Here is a 15,443-nt window from a genome sequence, read left to right as displayed (position 1 = left end):
GAAGAAGATCCTTAGTAAGTCATTGAAGAAAACCGAGAAGAGGTCGGAGTGGCCTCTGTCGTTCATCAACGATCCAGTCAGGCAGTACTCCTCTGTAAAGCGCCGTTCGTTCACATCGATTGGCTTTTTTTTTGCCTTCATTCGTGCAAGTAGTAAAAGCAGACGCCCCTATTCTGCCGTGACCCGGATTCGAACCGGGGTTGTTGCGGCCACAACGCAAAGTACTGACCACTATACGATCACAGCGAGTTACCGAGACACACGCGGCAGGGCGGAAAGGGCTGTGCTCTCTTCGTCTGACATAATTCGGAAAAGTCCTGACGTTGCATTTCAACTGAGCCCCAGTATACATCGACCCTTCGACACTCTGAGTGACAACTCTCTTGCGTGTTTTCTCATAGTTATGTAGTTTGCTTGCATGATGCCGGGAACAGCATGGTTGTTCGCTGCCATATAGTCTAGCGGTTAGGGTTCCTGGTTTTCACCCAGGCGGTTCGACTCGGTTTTGCCTCCTGCTTTCCAAAAGATCAGCACCGTGTACGAAAGAGCCGCATTAAAACTACTCGAACGTGCAAAACGTGCGAGAAGAGGGGGCGCTTGTTTCCAACCGAAACTTCTCGCGTGTGAGACGAGCTGATCATCGCTGTGGGAGGGTTACTCTGGTAGACAGGGCTGACCTTCGGCAATAGGATTTATAGTCTCCAAGATGATATTTGCACTTTCTGGAGAGGCGATTTTCTCCACTTCAGTAGCCCGATTTCGTCGATTGCGTGGAGAGGGCTGTAGAATGTGGCGCCGCCTTTCCTGCTCCGTCCATGACAGGCGTGCTGGTCTCTGGAGAGAGAGCACGGTACATCAGCGCACTCCAATAAAGGCACTGGAAGCAGCTGAATCGCATTGGCGAAGCTCAGCGCTGGGCCGCTGGGCACGTCTTACCACCGTTTCCGTAGTGTAGTGGTTATCACGTTCGCCTCACACGCGAAAGGTCCCTGGTTCGAAACCGGGCGGAAACAGACATCTTTTGTCGCCAGGCACAAAAGGGGATTGGGGATTCGCCTAGCGCTGTGATCGAACAGACCCACTGGACCCACCTCTTAGTGTGGCGGGATCTGCACAGTGCATGTCGCAGCGCTTCCTGCTTTCACTTCAATGTGCTTCCTGATGTCGAGTCGTGTGCCGTGCGGAGGCTCTGAAAGCGAGAGCAATGAAAAGGTGCACGACGCTGTGAAAGAAAACAGAGAAGGGAAAGGCAGTCATTTCTCTAAGGAGGTGAAAGAAAAGCTACTCCCCGTCGGGGAATCGAACCACGGTCTCACGCGTGACAGGCGGGGATACTTGCCACTATACTAACGAGGAAGATATCGCTCTCTCCAACCCCCGGCATCGTGTCCCGACCCAGCATGCTGGAAGCCGACGCGTGCTGTGATCCCTTTACGGAGCAGAAATGACAACCGAGGAGCCGAGAGATCATTTCCACATTTCGCGTCTGAACGGAAAACACAAACGACCAACTCGGAATGACTTGCCTTTGACGCTTTTCAAAGCGTTTTGTGCACGACGACTGCGCCGCCTAGCAGATACAAATGGGTTGTACAACTTTGAACTAGCAAATGGAAGAGGGCTAAGCCCCCTCTCTTTTAGCCCAGGTTCGATCTGTCTCCCAGAATCACCAGGGCGCGCACACACACACACCCGTGCCGTTGAAGTGCTCTGCTTCATTTCTAAGGGCAACTCAACATTCACTCCTACCCCGAGTGCAGAAAAGACAGCATCCACAGCAACAACAGCTCAGGTCTCTGCACAGGAGCTAAGCTGCCCTCATCTCCTCTGCTCTGCGGCTCCTGCGGAGTGGAGTCCTGCCTGGAGCCGTGTTTGCAGGCGGCGGCTCCCCGCGCTCTGTCTGTGCGTCGTGTCCAAGAGCTCCTGGGAGGAAGAGAGAGCTCTCCCACTCGGAGGCTTTTCCACGGTCTGTGTGAGGAGGGGCGGGTGTGTCCAGTAGCTTATCGAGCGGAAGCCTGGGGCGGCGGAGAGCTGTGATCGTGCAGACCTTGAGGTGTCACCTTTTTGTCTGCTTTCCCGCCCCCCCTCCGCCCAAGCTCTGCTCCAAAGTAGCCCGGCAACCCCTCACACCTGCACGTGTCACAACCTAAGGTGCGGTCATGAGACACCCATGGGGTGCCGTTCTGTTCTTGCTAATTGTTTCCTGCCCGTCGCAGGCAGGAGTCCATGCGAGGAAGATGCGCTGGACAGAGCTCAGAGCGCGCAGCTGGGTGGCTTTCCTTCTGAGTGACATTCCTGCAACACTCTCCCGCTACTCTTGGTGCGCTCATGCCACAACACAGGAAGGCTGGAGCAGGTGGCTGTGGGCTTTGCGCACCGCCGAAATAGCTCAGTTGGGAGAGTGTTAGACTGAAGATCTAAAGGTCCCTGGTTCGATCCCGGGTTTCGGCATTTTGTTTCATCGCGCCCTTTGTTCCTCTCTCCAGCGCCCCCTGCCTAAAGTGACGCGTCCCTTTCTCAGCCCGAAACGCAAGCGAGACACCAGCAGCAGTCCCTGCAGGTTTCCGTAGTGTAGCGGCTATCACGTTCGCCTAACACGCGAAAGGTCCCCGGTTCGAGACCGGGTGGAAACAGCCTCGTTTTGCACGCTCCTGTACTTCACAGAGGTCTTGAGCGACCGGTCATTTGTTCCCAATGTATTTCCGGTGCCTTCGTGCACTCTTGTACCAAACGCACGTTCCTTCTGTACGCGGAGCCGATCATTTGCAATTGGGCTGTGCCGGCAAACCAGGACGAGCTCTGTCGGCTCAAAAGCAGCGCAGGACCTGCAAGAACAACAGAAAGATTAGCATCCAGCGGGGGCCTCTTAGTGAGCCCAAGAGCTCATCAAGAATCGGCTCCAGCAACAGGGCTGGGCGCATTGTTCCATTCTCCGCCCACTCTCGGTGTAAACAAGTCCCTCCTGGTCTCTGCTTGAAATGCACTTTCCTGCGTTTGCTTTGGTGTAACTGGCTTCCCCTGCATGGGCGAATGTGAAGAAGATCCTTAGTAAGTCATTGAAGAAAACCGAGAAGAGGTCGGAGTGGCCTCTGTCGTTCATGAACGATCAGTCAGGCAGTACTCCTCTATAAAGCGCCGTTCGTTCACATCGATTGGCTTTTTTTTGCCTTCATTCGTGCGAGTAGAAAAGCAGACGCCCCTAATCTGCCGTGATCCGAATTCGAACCGGGGTTGTTGCGGCCACAACGCAAAGTACTGACCACTATACGATCACAGCGAGTTACCGAGACACACGCGGCAGGGCGGAAAGGGCTGTGCTCTCTTCGTGTGACATAATTCGTCCTGACGTTGCATTTCAACTGATCCCCAGTATACATCGACCCTTCGACACTCTGAGTGACAACTCTCTTGCGTGTTTTCTCATATTTATGTAGTTTGCTTGGTGGCGCAGTCGTCGTGCACAAAGAAGGCTTTGAAAAGCGTCAAAAGCAAGTCATTCCAAGTTGGTAGTTTGTGTTTTCCGTTCAGACGCGAAATGCTGAAATAATCTCTCGGCTCCTCGGTTGTCATTTCTGCTACATAGAGGAATCACAGCACGCGTGTTAAAAGAAGACTGTGATATTCGGTGCGTCTTGGATTAGACGAGATTAAAGAGTGAGTAGTTTTGTTTTTCTGTGATGTAATGGGACCAATGAAGAATGTGGCATTCAGACTAATGTGGAGTATTTGTTTCCTTAGGGAAATTGCCACTACCATATACTGGGGCATTAGGACCCATATGGACCGCAGGGTGAGTGCCCAGCGACAGAAACCAGACGGTACAGTGTGTCGGGCTCGGCCGCGAGCAGGACAATGACTTCACTGAAATGTTTAACTGATAAAACCCAAATGAACCAAACCTGTATAAATTAGTGGTGGAAAGGAGTCTTTTTATATAGCAAAAGGTCCCTGATCCTTTGGTAAGAACGATGGGTATATAACCCATTGTCCTCAATATTAGAAATGAATCCTTGAGCACTGCTGTTGTACCAACGGTCCATAAAAGCCTAACATTACCCTTTCTTGCATAAATTGTAGAACATGCCGTCACATTTCAGTTGCGCCTCAGTAGCAGTTTGATCTATTATCACCCTACTCCCCACCTCATAACCTTCACTCTTCTAATTCTGGTCTCCTAATTGTCCCCCAAGCCCGTCTACACTGTATGAGTGACAAGGCCTTCTCCTGTTATGCCCCCAAGCTCTGGAACTCCCTCCCCAAGGATAGCAGAGTCACCTTCCCTAAACTCCTTCAAATTCAGACTCAACACCTTCTTCTGTAGAAGAGCCTTTACTGAACTGGTTCCATTCTTTAGCCCTCTACTTCTACTTTCCTTAGTACCACCATCCATGGTCTCCTCTGTCTATTGGAATTGTTTTATCCTGTGTATTCTTATTGTAATTATTTCAAGTGCTTTGAGAAGCCACCTTTGGAACCATTATATAAAATAGTTTATCCTAAATCCTTGAAGCTTTAATAGGGCAGTGCAGTAGGGCTAAAAATTGACAGCCTTTGTGGGCCAGCAGGATTTGTGCAAGTTATAGGTAGTCACAAAGGTAGATTAGGATTCACTTGAAATTCATGACATGGGACACTGAAACAGGGGAGAGGCTTTGTGTAGTAAGCGTTCAGTCTCAATCTACACAGTCTGTGCTGCTGATAGAGGTGGTTGTGAACACCTGTCTTGCCAGTCAAGTACTGGGATCTCCTGTCTCAATCCTAATACTTCCCATAACTGTCCAATACTGTGAAATCAACACCCATAAGACAAGACCTCCAAGATTCTAACTGTACCATTATTCACTGATGTTTGCGCACCAGTATTGTTCCTCTGCTAAGGAAGGGAAGGCCTACTTTACACCAAGCCCCTGTTGACAATTCCTTCCTTGTGTTTCTTTTAGTCAGTTTGTGCAGCCTAGAATGGGACACCAGATCTCACTCTTACTGGGCACAACAGTAGCAACTCACACTCCATAAGCACTACCCCTCTCAGAAACGGGAGGATTTCCAGTATATTGAACACCTCTGTCTCTCCCCCAGTAAAAAAAAGGCACACTGCCCTGCCCAAGGAATAGTGCGGCCATCTTCCCCCAGTACAACGCTTTATTACTCCAGCCATTTTCAGTCCTCATTGGCAGCAATATGGGAAGCATTCTTGAAAGGGGAACCCCCACAAATACTTCCCTTGAATTCCTCCACCCCATTCAAACCTATAAACCATAAAGAAACAAGGGCAGGCAGAAGGGTCTTTCACAGCTTTATTGAGATGTTGCCATTACAAGGCAAGTGGAGGCAGGAGAGTCACAAGGGCCAGGCTGGAGCCTTCATTCAGGCACCTGTGGAGGAAGAAGGAGAACAATCCAGCTACACTGCAGGACACCACCCCTACAGGAGCTCCTCCTGCCAGACCCTACCTGTCCACTGGCCAACATCTCCAAAGTCCTCTGCTCCCTCCACATCCTCACTGGTGCTCTCAGCATCTTCACTGGAGCTCTGAGGGTCTCCTTCCTCATCCTCAGTCCAGTCAGCTCCCACATCCAGAGGAGCTTCTACTGGTGCCACAGCCACCCGACTACTGGTCACCAGGCTCCTGGTACCTGTGGACAAGCAACACCCAGGAGTGAGGGATCCGCTATACCCAGAGACCCACAGTCTACTCATCTAAACAGTCCCTTTGTCCAGCACGGGATCATTCCTCAGTTGTCCAAGCATGGTTGTCTCTTGAGCAGAGATGCATCCACAAGGGATAGAGAACCAGACCCACCTTCATTCCGACTGCCAGCACACCTGGACTCACAGCAGGCACAGACCTCATGGTCACCATACAGCTCCTCCCACCTGGAAGAGAGGAGGACAGGTGAGGCCTAAACCTGGCATGTCCCAGAGCACCCTCAGCAGGCTCCTTGCAGAAGTACCTCTTAGCCTCCCTGTTGTAGGTGCAGGACTTGGTCCCTGGTGTTGCTTTAGCAGGAGCCACAGCCATGACACAGTGCATGTACAGCTCAGTCACTTCATGCTGCAAGAGGGAAAGGCACAGCATTAAGGGATCAAGGCCAATAGAGGGACAGAGAAGGACCTTCTGCCATCAGTGAAGGCAAGCTGGCAGCTCTAGGCACTACAGCTGCCACAGTCTGGTTCACATCTAGATCATGGCTGTGAAAGCAGACAATGGATCAGTAGAGCGAGAAGGCTGAGCAGCCTTTGAGAGCAGTACCTTCCTGGACAGCTTTTTCTGGAAGAGGAAGGCATCAATTGTGAAGCGGAGCACATCCTTCTGCTTGGAGGGGACAAACCTGGACAGGCAGCCATCTGCCTTGCTGTCCACCATGCACCTGGGGACAAGGACAAGGATGAACCCCTGCAGGCTCTCAGGGCTCCTGCCCACCTCCCCTCCCAGAAGGGGCCGTACCCCAAGTTGTCGATCACGGGGAAACGGGGCTGGGAGTGCTGGTCTGGTTTCCCCGTTACGTAACACGAGTGGATGTACAGCCTCTGCTCCGCTGTGGCAAAGTAGGCAGTGGCCTGGAAGTACATGGGCTGACCCAGGAAGTACTCATCCTTGGGAGAGAGCCGGACCCAGTGGGCTGGAGAGAGAGGCAGCATTACACCTGCACACAGCACCCCCTGCAGGCAGGTGAAGCCACTCGCTCAAGGAGCTTACAGTTGGTGGTGAGCAGCACAAAGCTGTGTTTGTTCTTCAGGTCCTTGAAGAAGGTCCTTCTCCTGGCCTACGTGGGGACATAGCCAACCTTGTAGGAGTAGTGGAACCTGCAGGACAGAGGGGATGAGGGGCTTCTGGACACTTTCTCAGTGGCTTCTCAGCAGCAGCAGAGCCCTGCCTACCTGTTGTAGGAGCACTTGACCGGCACAGAGAAGGGAATGAAGCGATGCACAGGTGCACTGGAGGAGGGCGGGGCATAGCGGAGAGTATTGGAGTACACCAGGCGGCCCTGGACAACCTGCAGGGTCACAGAGGAAGGGATATTCCCAGGAAAGGCAACCCCGATACTGGCCCTACAGCTCACATCGATACACTGCCTGTAGATGAAGACCCGCTTACCGATCGCTCGGTGCCGCACTCGTGAAGCCCGTAGATGAAGTAGAAGTAACTGCGTGTGGTTCGGCTGACGCTGCAGTTGCCCAAGGTCACCTCCGATGGCCGACAGCTGAAGCCGAACAGGAGCCGACTGACCCTCACGTACATCCTGCTGGAGTCGCACCACACAGCCACTCCTCGGGTGCCCCCGATGGCCGGGCGAGCCGGCTGCCGCCCTCGCTGGGGAGGAAACAGGACGCTCTTGATGTAGGCGGGTAAGGGGCGGCTGCCGGCTTCGGGCTTCATCTTCTCCTTGTCGAAGTACGGCGAGTACGCGTCTCTGGACACGGGAAGGCGGCGAAAGTCGGGAGCCAAGGACTGCGAGTCGTTCTCGCTTGCAGACAGGTCTTCGGAGGGCGCATCTGCCAGGTTCAAGTCCTCCGACTGGGCTGCGTCTTCAGGAGCCGGGAGGTCGGCCTGGAGCGCTAATTCCCGAGAGTCCCAGCCAGCCGGCCCGGCGGAGATCAGTGCGGGGAGCCCGGCCCCTGCGCACAGGCACAGCACAAAGAGAAACGAGCGCATTGCCAAATTGACGTCCCGCTAAACTGCTACAGAAGTAAGACACATAAACCACCAAACTGTGTTGAAGCAAGAGAGCATAAAGTGTGAACGCGGTGACTAGGTTTTTATACTAGTAGGACTATGCTACCACACACATGGTCGCACTACCGCTCAATCAACACAATCAATTACACACAGAGACCCGGATTGTTCTCAGCGTCTAATTAGAACCTGCTTCCAGTCTGAGGCGGGACTCCGTGAAGCCGCCTGAACACTTTCCCGTGTGTATCTGACCCCAGCGGAGGAGTTCCACGTAATTTCGACAGAATTAAATCACCCACACGTGTAAAATTAGCTCAGATTAATTTATTGTTCAATTAGTTTCTAATTTCCAAGGACAGTGTGTTAAACTCGCTGTCAGACAGAGTACGGAACATGCGACACGTCCGTCCACACTTTCTTTTATCGAGGGGGTTGTTCTATCAACACGTACTGCAATGAAAATAATTTTACTCATTTTCATGTGTAATTGCATGTCATATTAAAATGTGTAATACAAGCATTTCTTTGTTTTCCAGTAAAGAAATACTGATCAGCTTTTGACATGTTCTGATAATAATTTGTCTGATTTCTCAGAGATTGCTTTTGCTTCGCAGCACTGAGAACCAATGGAAGCCCGTTTCCGCCAGGGAGTAAAAAAAAAACGCACTATGGTATCTCAGAATTGCGACCTAAAAACTCAGAATTTTGACTTTATATCTCACATTTGCGACTTCGAAATAGCCCATATTTCATTGTCTATGCTTTTGTTATTGTAACGGATTCGGGTTCTAGGGCTTGTGCCCTCGCCGCTCCCACCCTACTTCGTGCCTCACTGTATTGGCTTGAATCCAGGCCTTGCTAGCTGAGCTAAAGAACATTTTAGATATAAAGTCGGAGTTCTGAGTTACCAAGTCGCAATTTTGAGTTACTTAGTCGGAATTCTGCGATACCATAGCGCGTTTTTTTAACTCCCTGGCAGAAACGGGCTTTCATACATTTCAATTAGTCTGATCAGTGTAGGACAAGTTAATGTAGAACCATTGCTATGTCTGTCTCTTGTTTGTATATAAATGAATGTCTTTGACAACTTAATGTTAGTTTTTAATTTAGTTTTACGATGTAGGTCATGCGTTAACATATGCACGAGCATACAAAATGTCTCCCTCCTGATTCAGCTCATGCTCCATTGGAGAGAAGCGATGCCTCCTGCTTCTCGTACAACCATATCAGAACAGAAGCCCGTGTCACCCGGCTCTGATTCAAGAGCCACTCACATCTTTAGCCCCTTTTTTTATTCGTGATCATAATTTTCTTAAGTTATGATCAATATTGAACTTTTTCTAAATAAAACGACAATAATCAAACATACAAAGTATTAGGAGTTGACAGGGTGCCCCTTTGGAGTAGTCGTCAGAAAATGTGAGAAAAGGAAAGTTACCTAAGCTCTCACACACAGCATTAGAGATTGGAATCTGATTGTAAAACAAAAAACTACCTGTCTCCCCTTCATTTAACGGTGCTGTTGTTTTTATTTTACATGTTGTTAGCATTTTAATGAATTGTTAAAAGATTGATACACAAATCGCTAAATAAGAAAACGTAAAAACCCAACTGTAAGCAATTGACCATTCATATTCCTGAATTTTAAATCCCTGTGTTTATCTGTGTCCAAGTGCCTGGTGCAGCTATTTTGAAAGCAGAGTCTATGATTTATTGCGGAGGCGCATTGTTGCCACCCAGGAAAAAAATCTTAATTAATAAATACCAAATTATCTCCTAATTACGAGATAGCAACGATGTCATTTGTGTGTATGAACAACCTGTTACATTTGCAATGGCAGTACCTACAGGCTATCGAAAGGTTTGCTGGCACTGTGGGTTTAGTTTTCCTGACAATGTGCATGCTGAGAAATGCGCACGGACTGACTTTCTTCTCGCAATGAAAATGTTACCGTTTGTACCTCATGTAAACACAGTTCTAACCATTAGCACACTCATATACAGTATATCCTGAATCAAGAACGAATGTGACCTAGAATCCATTGTACTGCTTCAAACTGAAAGTCAGATATGTAGTCTCAAAACTACATAACTCAGGATTTTTTTTTTCCTTGATGGCAGCATTGGCTTCTGTTATTTAGATTCAACCACTGAAGAGGTTGGTTTTGTGTTTTTAGCTATTGAACATAACTGGTAAGTTTAAGTCAGTTCTTGTAACTCTTTCCGCTCGAAAGCGCTGTATTAATACCGGCGCACCTGTCTCCACAGGAAAGTTATTGCTGTTCCAAAACCAATGTACTGCAGCTTGTGGCCACGTGTTCCTGCTGTCAGCATGTGATACCATGTTCTTCCACCGCTAGAAATATTACTGCTCTAGTACAGGAGTAAAAGAAGAAACAAATGCAAACACCGTTTAGAAAAAACACACACGTCTCAGGCCTTAACTATGACAAGGATGGGATTTGAACCTAGACGAGCAGAGCACAGTGGATTAGCAATCCAAAAAAAGACTCCTGTTTAATTTTCTTTTCGCTTGCTCGATTTGTAGTACGCACCTCAATCCTTACAACCGGCAAACAAAAGGGCTTCATGTGCCACAGAATTCTGCTGCAGGTACGGTTTGCACCGTGTATTGGGCGAACCCGAATGAAATATTTCAAATATGTGAAGAATTTCATGAAACCTGAAAAAAGAAGATCACAGCCAATGTCAACAATTCGGAGCCTGTAGGTAGCTTCAACAGAACAAAACGATCTGAAGCCGCAATTCTTTCATAGAGTATTGTGACACTCTACGCTGTTGCTATTACTGCTATATCTGCTGCCGTTGCTTAAAACTCTACTCAGCGGGCAAGTTAGTTGTACAAGGAATAGACTACTTTGAGCCGTCCAAATTCCATTATGTGAATTTAAGCTTTTTTTTTATTAATAACAGCATTAGTAATACAATGCGTGCTCAGAAACGTTACTTATTAGCTCATGAAGCAATAGTGTTTCGACAATTTGCGGTCTTCAAAAAGTAAACGCTGAAGTTTTTATACTTCCTTGTGAGCAGATCACCTTTGATTTAGAAAAGGAAAACTTACTCCCCTGTTGCTTTCATTGCAATATCTGAATCGAGACCCAAGCGCTAAGAAAGCTGAAAAACGCAGAAGTCATAAACCCGATTTTAATTTAGATACACATTTTCTAATGCAGCCTTCATTACAAGACAGTCTATTTCTCGAAAGCGTGTTATGTAAAAAAGAGAAAAACGAAAATATGTGGATGACAATATTTAAAAGCTGAAGATTTTACTTTTGAGAAATTGTCATTTTATGTATCTAGACGCTTTTCAACCACTGCTTTTAGAACTTTGCTGTGCTTCCTGAATCATTTTCAGTGTTATAAACTGGGTGTGGAAGTAGCGATCACTTTGTAGAGCAGTTGATAGACTGGAGCTGTTCAGACTACTCTTCTTATTTCTCAAATGCTTCCATCATTTTTCTTTCACACTAGGACGCGAGTGTGCACATGTGTTTGGTTTTCGTTTCACTGATTCTCATTGAAGATTTGTGAATTAAGGAGGAAAAATCAGTTGCTTGGGAAAGCAGAAGGTTTGGTTCTCAACGATCTTGAAGACACGCCCATGTAGTGCAGCGTGTGATATTTGTACTATAAAAGACCAAGTGCTCAAAGTGACGTCTGCGTTTACCGTTTAGACTTTTCATCTCGGGCGCACTTTTAGAAAGCAAAGATAGAGCAGTTGTGTTGAATCACCCTATGACAGCTGTCAGCAGAGTGGCGCAGCGGAAGCGTGCTGGGCCCATAACCCAGAGGTCGATGGATCGAAACCATCCTCTGCTATACACACCGTCAGTCTAATAAAGTGAATTTAAACAGATTTTTTTCTCTCGTGTGTGTGCAAGCTTCACACTTACTGTATTCGTTAATCTTTACCAATAGCAGATGCCCAAATGTATCTTTGGTTGTTCTGTGATCCTTCATAGTTTCCTCAATTCCTTCAAATGAACATCCATATCAAAGCAATTATATATATATACATTACAATTAAGGTACATATTAAAAATATCAACGCACATTTGTATAATGCTCATTTAATAATGATTGTCAAGGATTGTCAAGTTCTCCAACAAATCTGTGTTCTAATTTTAAAATATTTTTGCTAAGGATACAACGGGTGTATAAATGAATTCTCCCAACAGCCAGTTAAAGAAAAATTCCACATGTGAGGATGGTTTATTGGACATTGACTTAGGTACTTAATTGTTTACTTGTTGTAGTTGCACACGAGTAAAACACGAAGATTTCCTGCAACATTCAAGAGGGTTTGCGAAGAAATCCCTTCAATTTTTAGCGGAGATTATGTTTACATCATCACAATCTGAAGCTCGTCCCTGAGTGCGTTTGACCCAGCAGCCCTTTGTTTAACAGCTGCACAGGGACACATTCCCATTGGTTTTCACAAATCACTGGCATTTTTTTGCAGCATTTCTTCTGTCCTGAGAAGCAAGATTTGTATTTTATCTTTCAGAAGTTGTATGAATTTTTTGAAGTTCAGAAACAAATTGTTCCAGAAAAGAAATGAACACTTGCTTCAAAGTAAATCAAGACGTATGTGTCTCTTGCTGTGTGTGCTCTTATCTGTCCATCTCTCTCTCCTCTTCTCTCTGGCAGTCTGTGTAGAGTATCTGAAGGGGATGTAACACCACTTGGAAAAGAAGAAAAATTCTCAGGCAGAATAAAAAATCATTATTCTCTTCTCAGTCAGATTCACAGCTCAGACTCACACTCAGACAGAAGCTCAACTCCGTACTGCTCTCTATCCTCACAATCCAGAACTAGAAGATATTCAGACAATCAGTGCTGCTACATGAACAATATCAGACAGAACAGCCTGGACTCATGTCACATTTCCCCCTTTTTTCCTTCCTCCCAGCCCTCTTAGAGACATAGAAGAGCTCCTGGTTCTCCTCTCTGTGAACTGGGCTCAGGGGTCACTGATCTGGCAGTTGTGGGCTCTGTTCCAGGTCGAAAGCAAGAAGGTTCTATTAACGCTTTCTAGGACTTCCAGCCCTTCAGTATTACTTTCTTTACTGTATGTCAGCCTCCCAAAATGTTTATAAATGTTTTATAACACATATGAGTGTGGAATTATCTTATTATTTATATATAGTATTTATGTAATAAACACCAGTAGTGACACTATGATCAGTATATTGATTATTTGTAGCCGATGGTCCGATGGTCGTGTCTACAATAGTGACCATTTGACCAGTCTGTAGCTCTGGGCAGTGGGACTCAGATCACACAGAAGACCCGTCTGTGTGTGATTCCATACGAGCCCTGGGATTCAGCTACTCTAACAAATGTCTCACAGACTGTCTTATAAATTTACAATTAGATGAAGTCATGTAACAGTTTTACAGATAATTTAAATAATCAGACAGCAGTTTTGGCAGTGGATACATCTCCACATGGGGGAAAGAAACTGAAATATATGTGCTCACTGTGAAGTAGGAAGAGGTGGTCAGACAAGCAAAACAACTTTGCAAATAATGTGAAGTGACATTGTTATGTGTCAATCAGCTCACAGATTTCGCTTCATGTGCCTTAAGCTGTGCAATTTGTATGGTTGTTGAATGAGATTGGTTTCTTCACAAGCCCAGTCAATTGCCCAGCTTGCCGACGCACACCTCCATGAAGACTCTCTTTAAGATTTAATTGTCAAGTCGCCTCCTTTGCATACAATAGTAGCACCGACACTAAGAGAAAGGATGAGAAATGGCGTTTATCAAGCGATTGCAGTGTTTGTTTGACTGAGGATCCTTGTGTGCTGAACTGGCATCTGGAGAAGTGTAGTGCTGTAAAACAGAAGGTTTGTGTCACTCAAGATTGTTACAGAACAGAACAATACAATTACAATACTTTTGTGAGAGTAAATATTACTGGTGCATCACAGTTCTTATAATGGTGAAAACAGGAGCACCTTCTCTACATTTTTGACTAAAGTATTTAAATGGAAAGAAATAATATCACTATGCAATTCATAAATGCAATTGAGCTCCTCTAAATGTTCTAGTCTGATGAAACAATGTATAGAATTAGGTGACAATATCGGAATTAATTCAAATGCACAAGATTAATTTTCAGCAACAAAAAAAGTGCTCGGAAATATTTTACAAGAATGAAACCTAACATTCACCTAAATAAACATTCACCCTCTACATAAGTAGAGAACAGTAGGACAGAAGGTTAGTGTCACTGGACACTACGTCAGTAAGGCCGATCTCTTCTCCCTCATTATGCAGGCTTGCCCACTCATGATGAACTGTCCTCCAGTGATACTCAGCTCCCATCATCGACTTAGACATGACGTTCATGTACATATTATACCTTAATATGGCACTGCATTACAATAATTTGATAAAAAACTGGTGAAAAAATAATAATCAAATATTTCTTTCCTTCTTTTAGTAGATAAAGACTTTGTCCAAAAAAGAAGCATTTATTCCTTTCCTCTCCTACCAGCCTTTACAAGTCAGCCAGTTTTTAATTTAGAGGTGGATTAAAGCTCTAGTCTCTTTGGGGGTGTGAGTTGGAATCCCACTGCTGCCAAATATCTCCAACTATCTCAGTGTTAAGAAGCAAAAAACACACATTTGCTGCAGAAGGAACAGGATAATTTGTGCCATTCAGCCTTATAGCGTGATGTCATTTTCTCATGCTCATTTTTAGATGCTTGTGATCGAATCTATGATTCTTATGAGTGTGCTCAACCTCCATAAAGGTAGAACAGATACAGATGCAGCCATTCAAAATGAGCGGGCGATACCGCATTATTTTGCGGTGTGCTTTATGCAGTCTACCGCGAGTTACCGTAAATTCTCCTATAATACCGCAATAAAATAATAGTATCCAGAATTTCCGCAAGGTGGAGCTAATAAAGCTCAACCTCTCATGTTTGAGCTGTCGCCATCAAAGTCTTTAACGAAGATATTACTAATAGTATTAATAATGAATGACCTTGGACAAGCTGTAAACTCAAAGTGTTGCCCTGGACCACATTCTTTTTTTCATTGGCCGTCTTTGTAAAAGTAACACCACAGCATTTCGCAATCACGCATTGGTTTCCAATCATGCAAAATACAGTAATTTTTGAGAATCGATTCACCATGCCTTTCACATGCTCATAAAAGAGATTGATTTAGGAACATAAACATATTAACGTATGCAAACTGTACTGTATACAGTATGTATATGTATATTTCATGTCTTAACTGTGCCCATTTAAGTATTGAATATGTATATGGAATTTTACCACTGAAGGGAAATCTTAGTACCTGAGCATAAAAAGAATAGGAGCATACTGTAACGTGTGTGAAGGACATAAACGATATTAATTTTGGAACTTAAACATACAGTATATGGCTGTCTCGGTACTTTAAAGAAAACATACACACCAGTATTCCATTTCTCCCTAAACATTTTAAGCATCGAAGTCTTTAACTAACGTCATACCGGAGTCAACAAGCATACTTTTAGAATTTGATTAAAAGGGAATATAATATGGAATCGAGTATCTAAAGAAATTAATAACGATATAATTATATTCATGTACCGCAACACAAGAATAGTACATGCTGTACATTGTTGATAATGTTTCTGTAGTGCTTTTTCAGCACTCCCCATGTGCCCTTGCTGGTGGCGCAGTGGGTTAGGTTCTTGATTCCTACTGTATATCACGTTGTCTGTGATCAAATCCT

General features: G+C 45.8%; 2 protein-coding genes, 1 long non-coding RNA gene and 5 other non-coding genes across 8 annotated transcripts; 4 read left to right on the top strand and 4 right to left on the bottom strand.

Annotated features, from left to right (window-relative positions):
* Positions 1-174: 174 nt before the first annotated feature.
* trnah-gug (transfer RNA histidin (anticodon GUG)) lies at positions 175-246 on the bottom strand. Its single transcript has one exon. It is a non-coding gene; the product is annotated as a tRNA-His (tRNA).
* Positions 247-940: 694 nt separating this feature from the next.
* Positions 941-1,013, top strand: trnav-cac (transfer RNA valine (anticodon CAC)). The gene has a single exon. It is a non-coding gene; the product is annotated as a tRNA-Val (tRNA).
* A 1,365-nt stretch (positions 1,014-2,378) lies between these two features.
* On the top strand, positions 2,379-2,451 carry trnaf-gaa (transfer RNA phenylalanine (anticodon GAA)). Its single transcript has one exon. It is a non-coding gene; the product is annotated as a tRNA-Phe (tRNA).
* Positions 2,452-2,560: 109 nt separating this feature from the next.
* trnav-aac (transfer RNA valine (anticodon AAC)) lies at positions 2,561-2,633 on the top strand. Its single transcript has one exon. It is a non-coding gene; the product is annotated as a tRNA-Val (tRNA).
* A 2,650-nt stretch (positions 2,634-5,283) lies between these two features.
* LOC148665357 (uncharacterized) lies at positions 5,284-5,632 on the bottom strand. The gene is made up of 2 exons (XR_015937164.1): positions 5,454-5,632; positions 5,284-5,375 (listed from the first exon to the last, which is right to left on the bottom strand). It is a non-coding gene; the product is annotated as an uncharacterized LOC148665357 (long non-coding RNA).
* Positions 5,633-5,735: 103 nt separating this feature from the next.
* On the bottom strand, positions 5,736-6,642 carry LOC148665356 (zona pellucida sperm-binding protein 3-like). The gene is made up of 4 exons (XM_088630937.1): positions 6,449-6,642; positions 6,254-6,371; positions 5,955-6,055; positions 5,736-5,877 (listed from the first exon to the last, which is right to left on the bottom strand). The coding sequence occupies exons 1-4, from the start codon at positions 6,640-6,642 to the stop codon at positions 5,736-5,738; spliced, it is 555 nt and encodes a 184-aa protein (XP_088487063.1).
* A 64-nt stretch (positions 6,643-6,706) lies between these two features.
* Positions 6,707-7,729, bottom strand: LOC148665355 (uncharacterized). Its single transcript, XM_088633080.1, has 3 exons — positions 7,100-7,729; positions 6,883-6,998; positions 6,707-6,807 (listed from the first exon to the last, which is right to left on the bottom strand). The coding sequence occupies exons 1-3, from the start codon at positions 7,655-7,657 to the stop codon at positions 6,768-6,770; spliced, it is 714 nt and encodes a 237-aa protein (XP_088489206.1). The 5' UTR covers positions 7,658-7,729; the 3' UTR covers positions 6,707-6,767.
* Positions 7,730-11,451: 3,722 nt separating this feature from the next.
* On the top strand, positions 11,452-11,523 carry trnam-cau (transfer RNA methionine (anticodon CAU)). Its single transcript has one exon. It is a non-coding gene; the product is annotated as a tRNA-Met (tRNA).
* The last annotated feature ends 3,920 nt before the right edge of the window (positions 11,524-15,443 follow it).

This window comes from Lepisosteus platostomus, chromosome 5 (genome assembly GCF_059453375.1).
Source record: "Lepisosteus platostomus isolate fLepPlt1 chromosome 5, fLepPlt1.hap1, whole genome shotgun sequence".
NCBI classification, from domain to species: Eukaryota; Metazoa; Chordata; class Actinopteri; order Semionotiformes; family Lepisosteidae; genus Lepisosteus; species Lepisosteus platostomus.
The sequence above is the reverse complement of the archived record's forward strand: the minus strand, read 5'-3'. Positions and strand labels throughout refer to the sequence as shown.